Here is a 9,538-nt window from a genome sequence, read left to right as displayed (position 1 = left end):
ATTATTATTTATTTTCTTTTCATTAACAAAGTTATAATAATAATATCAGGAATATGTAAAGAAAGTAAAAAAAAAGTATTCTACTGATCAAAATGAATACCACTGGATTGGAAAGAAAGGCTTGATCGGTCCATATTCAACCAAATGATAAATCAGCAAAACAATATGAATTTTTTTTTTTAACCCTGAAGGCTTTAGAATTTATAAACCACCTAAATACAGTTGCTTTTAAATATTAATACAGAGCTAATAACCCTAAAAATTATTTAACTATCATATAACACTATGGGCAGAAGTTTTCACCTGGCAGCAATTTTATTTAAATTGTAAAAAAGGGAACATAACTTTTACTAAAGGAAAAACAAATCTGCTATTGTTGCGCTAATCTCACTCAGAATATCTTTATTAACATCATCATATAAGCATAATGTAGAAGCTGAGTAGTCAGATGTAGACTTATTCAATGCAGGAATTTGGTCTGTATAGAATGTGACGTTTATTTTCATGTAGAGGTAAGTCTTTGTGAGTGCCAAATAATGTTGGAGATTGTTTAGGGATTATTTTGTAAATTAGACTTGAAAAAAAAACAAAAACAAAAAAAACAAACAGGCTAGATTAAACAAGAACTATGTGTATTTCTTTAAATATTTTCACCCATTTTTGCTTTCTACTGTGTGTAGGCAAGCTCACTTATCCATTTTGATATTCTGCTCCACCATCGAGTGAGTGCGTAAGTGCCGTTTCCACAGAGAAGGACGTAAGAGCGTGCTAGTGACTCATCGCTGTATCAACACAACAACTGTGGGGGAGTCGACCTTATCATGATGTCAATGTTGCTATGGAGACAGTGAGTCGGTAGGGAGGGGTTTAGGTAAAGCTGAGAAAAAGTAGAGGGACAGGTGATGAAGAGATGAAGACGTATGAAGCTAAAGGGGAAGGATCCTTCACCTTTGTCTTTTTCCTTTTAGCATAAATGTAAGCCTGTGCGCTTTGCTACTTAGCACATGCATGTATGTTCCTACCTATATGTTAAAAGAAATTAAACAATAACATTTTCAACAAAGGAGATCATGTTCAATTATTATTATTCATGGTTGCATGTTTTACTCACCGTCATAGCAAACCTGATCCCTTATGCAAAGCTCTCTTTCAAACAGGCAACCTGAGACAGAACAACACAGAAAAAAGCTGTCAGACCACTTGTTTTATGAAAACCATAATATACATTCATTTTAAAGGATAAGGAAATTACAAAAAAATAGATTATCAGAGTTTAAATAATTTCTCAGAAGCTTGCCAAAATCTAATCAATCAACCCTTTACCTTATTTCACTTTTTAAAATGAAATTCATACAATGATGACCCGTACAAGGCATGGGGACCAGCATATGGTGACACCTCTGAGCTAATTCTTCAGCTGTTAAACCATTTTGGATTGTAGTTTGGCGACTAAGACCTTGATATATTAGCAGTGTGAGAAGGAACAGGTGTTCAGAGAAAGATAGGGATATGTGGATAGGTCTGTCTGGCTTTGTGTCATTTCTCTTGCACAGCACACCTCAGTCTTTTTAGGTCAGAAAACCTACCTTTGAAAGAGAATTAAACATTAGTTAGATTGATTAAAATTGTCTGAATATGTATTGGAAGTTAAGATATATAAAAACCAAACTGAATATAACACATTAACAGTAGTCAAATTTTTTTCTGCCTCAATAAAATGATTATTGCAACTGTGACTTATATCCACCGAGCAAGAAACATTTAGCAAATATCTGGAATGTCTCCCAGACTAATCAAATGCTTATTTTAGTGTTGAGAATTTTGTGCGATTTCTCAGTCATATATAAATACATCTTACAAAATAAAATATCTATAATTTAAAAACACAACAGTGTGTATCGTCCCAATGCGCACTACCCTGTCAGCACGGCCTTTATTTCAGTGCTTAGAAAAAGATGAAAAAACAAACTCACGGGTGACTCATTTAGTTATTCAGCAATTTGGTAAAATGTCTCTGCTTGTCATCACACTCCGACTGATGTGAAGGAAATGGCTTCTGCTTTGATTTGTCAACAGGCAGCAAATGAAAACATGGAATCAGATTCCAACCACGTAAAAATAGTATTTTCCTGGCATTGAACACTCCAAAAAGCAAAACTTTAAACCAAAGCAAGTCACTTGAATAAATACTGAATGTCCTTATATAATGTGTCTTTATTGACACCTTGTATTTTTTTTCTCACTTCACTCACCTATTTAGACCTTAACTTGCACCTATTGAATAATGTGCTGGGCTTCTTTAACTTACTCTTACTAGTATAATGGATTATTATCCAAAATGTTCAAACTAGTACGCAGTTTGATGCTTTTATACTAGATACACAACAACTAGAGAAACCCAGCTGTTGACTACCACATAACCAGGTGCCATTTAATATCCTAAAATAAATGTCCTCTATATAACTGGCAATCTTATTTTTTAAGACAGGTAAGGTAAAGAAATGCTAACAAGTAGATGAATGTGTATTTTATGCTCTACAAGTTTTAAACAACAGTTTTAAACGTGAGCAATATGAGTTTTTTTCCTGAGCAGCTAAGCACTGGTGGTTTGTCTTGAGAAGCAAATAAAAAGCTTGCATAAGGGACACCTTTTCTATGTAATATTTGCCTGTCCAGTCAACAGCAAAGAGCATACATTGTTGTGTACACTGAGTAAACATTGAAAGATATTGCTGAAGAGTACAGGTGTCTGATGAAAACTACTTCAGTTCTTAGTTTAGGATCTAGTTTTAAATGAAAAGGCTCTAAATCCTTTAAACGTTGGGTTTCCTGTTGTCCTTTGTAACAGGAAGAATCCAAATTTAAGAAAGATTTGTGAAAAGAGAACTTTTATCCATCTTTGTTTGTCTGTGTAGTCATTAATATCATGTTAGGTCATATAAGGCTTACTTGGCAGAGGGGTTAGTTCAAGGAGTTGTGTGATTGATTGGGTCAATTTTAACTGTTGACCACTTGAATTTAATGTAGATTAAAAGGGCAGTCTAATAATATTTAGAATATGTGTTGTCTAGTTCAGTGTAAGGGTCTAAAACCAAGTAGTTCCCCTATATAAAAACAGTCACAGACTAAAATGGAGCCCAGTCATTTAAAGGCACATCAAAAAGCCTTTCAGGACTCTCACTCCTGTTTATTGTCTATAGTTTACAAAAAAAAAGGGTTACAAGACACAGTATGTTTGTCTACTGAATGGAAATCCTTTAGGAGAGGGAGTAAATGTCAAATGAGCATTTTACCATTTTAAGTTGGTAATAAAACACACCAAAAATGCACCAAGGATAATGATTAATTACATAATCATATTGCCCTCCATACATACATAGACAGCAAGTAAGTTTATAGGCAGAATTTGTGCTGGCTGTTCCATAGTCAAGGATTGCAGTGCAAATTAGCAAAAAACAGTGTAACTATTATGAAAGTAATAAACCATTGCACAAAAAGCCTACTTCGTGTTACTAATGTTTGGTAACACTTTCGGCTTGGTTAAGGGGCCTTTGGTCCTAATTGTTGAACAATTCTGACACCAGATATGAAAACCAGAAGATTGTATTTACAAATTAAGAGGTGAAAGGAATGGTCATTATAAATATACGCAAGGCTTGACATAAAGCTTAAGCATAAAGTTGGCAAAGGTTCCATTTTATCACCGTAATCAAAGCTAACAATCATTATTAGTATTTTTTGTAGAACAGATACTATTGAACAAATCATTGCAATAGAAACCAAACATTTCAATCAACCTGGTGATTGTGGTCATCCAATGGCAGTGTTTTTTTCATGGCAACAAGACATTTGAGCCTAAGAGAAAAAAGGACACATGCACACAAAATAAAGAAACAAACAAACAAACAAAAAAAAGCTGCCAAGACGTCAACACAGACATGAGCATCATACCACTGCACATATGGGTGGATCAGACAAACAGTGGGATGGATTAGAAGGTGAAAAAACAGCAGTGGAAGGAAAGAGATGACAGTGGAAGCACAATTAGTGGTTTCTCTCCATGGTGCTGAAAACAACTCATCATTGTTCATCGTTCACTATTGCTCATCTCATTTTTCTTCTGTATTATTCTAAATGAATACAGGTGCATTTTACTTCCTTTGAAATAGCTCTCTGCAGTTTCCACTAACAGTCTCATACAGCAATAAAACATCATGCTGAAGAAATAAAGTATGTAAAATAACCATCAAATAATATATAATTAATATATTGTAGGAGAAAGTAGGCTGATGGTGGTGCTCTTTATGTTTTTAGAAGCTCAAATTACTCTTATGCTAAAGCCAAATAATCTTCACCCAGAACAAAGAACAAAAACAAGTATAAAACCTCATGTTGCACATGAAAGGTCAAATTCATCCATTAAATAGTATTAATCCACACCATTCAAAATCTGATTTAAGAACAGAAATTAACACGACTAAGCAAGACTGTGCTTGTTAATAACATCAACATGCCACTAAATACTGTGTCTTTTACAGTCTTTTCTATGGAGGGGAGTTAAATCCAAGACCGATCAGCAAACATATTTTAAACTGCAGTTGCACGCATCTCTTACTCAGTAAAGAATATCCTTCATTGTAAACTTAGAGTTATTCTACAAATATAGAAAACCCAGATCATAGTTTTCATGCAAGATACAGTGACTAAGTTTTTTTTTTTTATCTTATTTTATATATCAACATGTGATTTTACTGGTTTCTGCTGCCTTTGCATTTAGAGAATATGCTGTTAGGTCCCTCATCAGTAAACACAATTAAAGCAAAGCTAAAGTGTTAAGATCTGATTATATGACCTAACCTGTTCTTTTAGGATGTAAGAACATAAAATAACTTCTTGAATAGAATAAGGTTTTCTTCCCCCTTTCTCCCTGATCTTCCATTTCTTCCTTACCCCTGTTTAATCTGATTAGAGTCCTCTGTATTTATCCACAGAGGCAATCACTGAGTTCAATTTGGTAAATAAATCTTAACCTTCCTCCTGTAATCTACAAATGCATTTGAAACACTGAGTAAAGTAGGAGAAGCAGCACATTTCTTCAGTAAAACAGGTAGTTGTCTGTACACACTATTTAGAGTAAATGATGATAAGCAACTCCAGCACCTTACCGTATTTCTCAGGGACAGCTGGTTGGTAGAGCACCGCCAAAAGGAGCAGAGCTCGCCATGGCTTCAGATGTTGCATGATCCCCTAAAGCTTTACTGCAAAGGATTGATGGAGATAGAAGAGTTTTCCACCTGTTTTAAATCCCCATTATGTTCAGATCATGTAAAGCGAGGACAAGGGAAAACAAATCAGAAGGGACTAAGAATGATGGATGGATAGGGAAGAAGGAATCCTTCCGATGAAAAGGCGGGGCGTGAGGAGAGAAGGAGGGCGCAGGCCGTGGACGCACAGCGGCGCACAGACTCACGACAGCACCGCTGCGCAAACAGCCTGAAAACAGGGGAGTTCTCAGCAACAGAGGAAAGCTATACAGATGCGTCATCAAGGAAGAAAAAAGGGAGTGAAGCGGGAGGTGAAAAGAAAGCGTTAATTTAATATTCCTCCCATCCAGATACGTCATAAGTGCAGTTTCCTTTAAGCTGGACACGCGCAGAAAAACGTGGAGGCTTATTTTGCTTTCATCAGATGTGTTCAATATTGTATTGTAGCGCAAACCAAGCTCCTCTTTACTTTTTTCCACGGTTGTTTAGTTATTTAATTTATATCATTATTAAGCTATTAATAGCAATGCATTTTGCAAGGAAATTTAATTAAAGTTAAAATATTTGAGAAAAAATCATATTCTAATACAAACTCAGGTGTAAGAACACTGGGAACCAGTTTCTTTGACATTACATTCTTGGTCCCTGAGGTCATAACAGTCGTAGTTCCTGTTAAGAGTCAATCGTGCTGCAGGTTTGGATCCTAAAACGCTAATGAAATCAAAATAAAGAATTAACCTGTTACAGTAGATCTGTACACAAAGTTACAAAATCAAAAGCCAGCTTGTGCTTTAAAGTTCGTATTGCTGTCCTCTCACGCCCTCTAGTGTTTCTTAGATCTGTTATATTTCTATATCCTGTTTTCAGCAGATAAAAAACACAATATAAATTCGAAACATACTGGTAAACAACGTGCATGCTGGTTGGTTAGGATATCTGAAGAGTTATTAAAAAAAAAAAACAGGGCAAGGGATTCAAATATATTCAGATAGCTCTATGAAGTGAAATTCTATGTCTTATCAGGTCAAAATAGATGCATAATTTAGGAATTTTACATATTTTTGACTTAACTCGAGTTAAAATTACCGTTTTCTATAAAATATGAATTAGAATTCAAGAAGAACTGATAAGTTCAGCTGTAAATTTTTTTGTATTGTTTTAAAAAAACGTTTAGCAGATAAAAAACTGGGATCCTGTCTCAATACCACTGAAGCTATCGACTTATTGTTTTTAAATAATTAATAAAACAGAATTTGAAAAATAAATAAATAGATCCAAAGGACCTATCAGTAACCATGTCTGTTCCAGCACATATCATTGAGTGTTATGATCTACAGGGGCCATAACAGGGGACAGGACATCATGTACAGGGGCTCTGGCCCCTGGTGACCCCTGTCTAACCACCTATGAAAAAGAGTATATTTAGCCTTAATTTGATTAGGAAAATAAGATGATTTGCCAATGCAATGAGTATATTTACCCTTGAAATAAGATAATTAGATATTATGCACTTGAAATAAGTGACTGCAGTATTTTTTCCTTATTTTAAATGTAAATGGCCTTTTTCCATTGTTAAAGTCTCTCAGTTACTTGTTTAATAAAAAAATGAGTTAAGAAAAAACTGGATTACCTAGATATACATTTTTTGCAGTGTTGATTATTTACATATTATTTTATTATGTCAATTTTTGTAAATATGAAACAGCACAAACATTCCCAGTAATACATGCTTTTTATTTCAACCCGCAAACCAGTGTATAAAAAAAGAGGCAGTAATAGCAACATCATTTCAAAAGTAGGTATTGTCTTCCCATATTTTACTAAGATATTGTACACTAAAAGCAATTTAAAGAAAATGTTTATATTTGTTATCAGAACTGCAAGACAGGCTGTTTTATTCTTGATGTTAAACAATTAGACCATACCAGAATAGTTTAAAATCTCCACAAGATATACAAGATATACAAGAGTCTATAATATATATTCCACATTTTTAAAATGACATATGTCTTATAGAATTTAAAATTCAATTCAAATGTAAAATAAAAAAGAATAAAAAAACATGAAATCTTTTATGGAAAAACAAGACCTTTGGTGACCTGTCTGAATAAATATGCGCACCCTTATACTGATACTCTCTTGTGACATTTGATTTATCATCAGCATTTATTCCTCTTGGACTGGATTCTGTCAGCAGCTTTAATACGCATTTGCCCACCATGTTATGACATAGTGTTGCTTGTCCACATTTCTTGTTAGGCAAACCTGGCATTATAGTTCTGAAAACTTTTACATTTTGTAGATGCAAACCTTCTGTTTTTGATTTGGTTGTATTGCTGGATTGATGCAAATGGTGAAAAATAATTTTCTCAGCTTCATTGTCCTGAAGAAACAAGATTGTTTGGTTTTAGGAAGGACTTTGACAAATATTTCATTCTAGACATCAATTTAATCATCTTGAAAAAAGTGTGATTCAATTTAAAGAGTTACTTTAATGCTGGATATTTCAACTGTTTGTTTTATTTCACGTAACCATATTGTAATTTTACTACCAGCCTGTTGTTTAACCTGGCCCAGAAGGTTCTTACTGTACGTACTTGTCTCATTACTTATGGATAAAAATTCCAGTTTTAAATAATGTCACAATTGTTCCATTATCTCTTCAATGAACACCAGACCTACAAGTTAACCAGCATTTATTCATTTATTACTCTTTTATATACTGTATATTAGGAAAACAGAAGTTGATAATACTTTTTCATAAAAGGCCCTAAAAGCTATAAAATAAAGAATTTTAGTAAATGGAAAATGAGTGTTGCTCCGCTGCTACCTAACAAGAAATTGGTCCATGTTGCAGATTTTGCTTGAAAAGATGTTTTAAACCAGTTTTTTAGGGTGAGAATTTAATTTTAGTCCATGCGTTACTTAAAATAACAAACCAAAAAAAGCAAAAGAAATTTATGAGGAAACTCGGCCAGTGCAGTTTAAGTGCAGGGATTTTAATATTTTACTAGCATACCTCAAAATGATGAAATAAAAACATGTGGTCATTATCTTATTGTGTTTATTGTAGACTTCTTTTATCACTCCTACAAGTACATTTTTCATTTAAACCATAATATCAGCAAAACATAGCCAGAAAAGCATCCGAAAAACAGATTTAACATTATATTTCTGCTTGTTATGTCCGATCTTGTTTGCATTATTCAAATTTTCATTTTTTTTTTTCGGTTTTTTTTCAATTCTAAATGTTTTTAGAATACAGCTGTATGTTGGATTGTTCCGTGAAAAACTGCACTATATCAATTCTATTCTCTTTATTTAAAACACCGTTATGTTGCAGCACTTTGATATCACATCTTTCCAAAGATAGACCAGTTAAATCATCAAGTGGCTTCTCCTAATATTTTTTCATGATCGAACGGGAATTTTGCATTGCACACATGCAGGCAATCACCATATCATGGTTGTGACAGAGACACACAATCACAGTATTTCTCTCTCATCTTTTTTTTCTCCCGGTTTCATCATGAGGTCAATTTTGTCTGGCAGCTCAACTCTGGTATGTGTGTATGCATGTTGGTTGTGTTGCCGGGCAACAACCCTTCTGTCCATGTTAATGACGAAACCACCAGCTTCCTCTTTACCAATGAGTAGTCTTTGCGTCTTATTTGTGAGCATTTTCTCTAAACCCTGTAGCTGCTGAATATAGAAACTCACATAGTTTATTAAGGATGTGTATCTGTAATGATATTATCTATTATACATTTACCCTTTAGTTGGCTGAATAAAGATAAACGTCTCTATGATGCATTTTGCTCATAAACATACTCAAAAGGATTTTTCAAGGTCAGTCTTTGAGAAAAGTACCAATGAAGCAATTCACCATCTTGTCTTTCACACCTCATGACATTTTAGGTACTTAACAGGAACCTATAAATTATAAAGCCTGTTGTGGTTTTTGGACTACAACTATAGGGTACATTATTACTTGACATCAAGGTTTATATCAAGCGTTACATAAAAAATTGTGCCATCTTGTAACCCAGATTTGCATGTAATATTAAAAAGAGTACCTCGATTCTTCAGGGTAAATCTGCTGCTATTTTTATACTGAATCTTATCTCAAAACGACAATCATGTCATGTATTTTAGGTTTAGTATCTGACTGTCATGTGCTGATAGTTTTTCTGAGACTGGTTTCCCGTCTGGGTCTGCGTGATAACTGTTTCAGCAGTCACTCTAGGATTAGGGTGCTTGCTAATTTTAGAGTG

At 34.1% G+C, this 9,538-nt stretch overlaps 1 protein-coding gene across 1 annotated transcript in view; it reads right to left on the bottom strand.

Annotated features, from left to right (window-relative positions):
* The window catches only part of LOC107103862 (receptor-type tyrosine-protein phosphatase-like N), a 30,236-nt gene extending 24,729 nt beyond the window's left edge, over window positions 1-5,507 (bottom strand). The window contains exons 1-2 of the mRNA XM_015403704.1: window positions 5,166-5,507; window positions 1,112-1,162 (exon numbers count right to left, since the gene is read on the bottom strand). Coding sequence (XP_015259190.1) covers window positions 1,112-1,162; window positions 5,166-5,241 — 127 coding nt within the window. The 5' untranslated portion in view covers window positions 5,242-5,507. The remainder of the gene's footprint in view (window positions 1-1,111; window positions 1,163-5,165) is intronic.
* Window positions 5,508-9,538: the final 4,031 nt, after the last annotated feature.

Source organism: Cyprinodon variegatus, unplaced genomic scaffold, assembly GCF_000732505.1.
Source record: "Cyprinodon variegatus isolate N-32 unplaced genomic scaffold, C_variegatus-1.0 Scaffold1545, whole genome shotgun sequence".
Lineage (NCBI taxonomy): Eukaryota > Metazoa > Chordata > Actinopteri > Cyprinodontiformes > Cyprinodontidae > Cyprinodon > Cyprinodon variegatus.
Note: the sequence above shows the minus strand (reverse complement) of the source record. Positions and strands in the feature narration are given on the sequence as shown.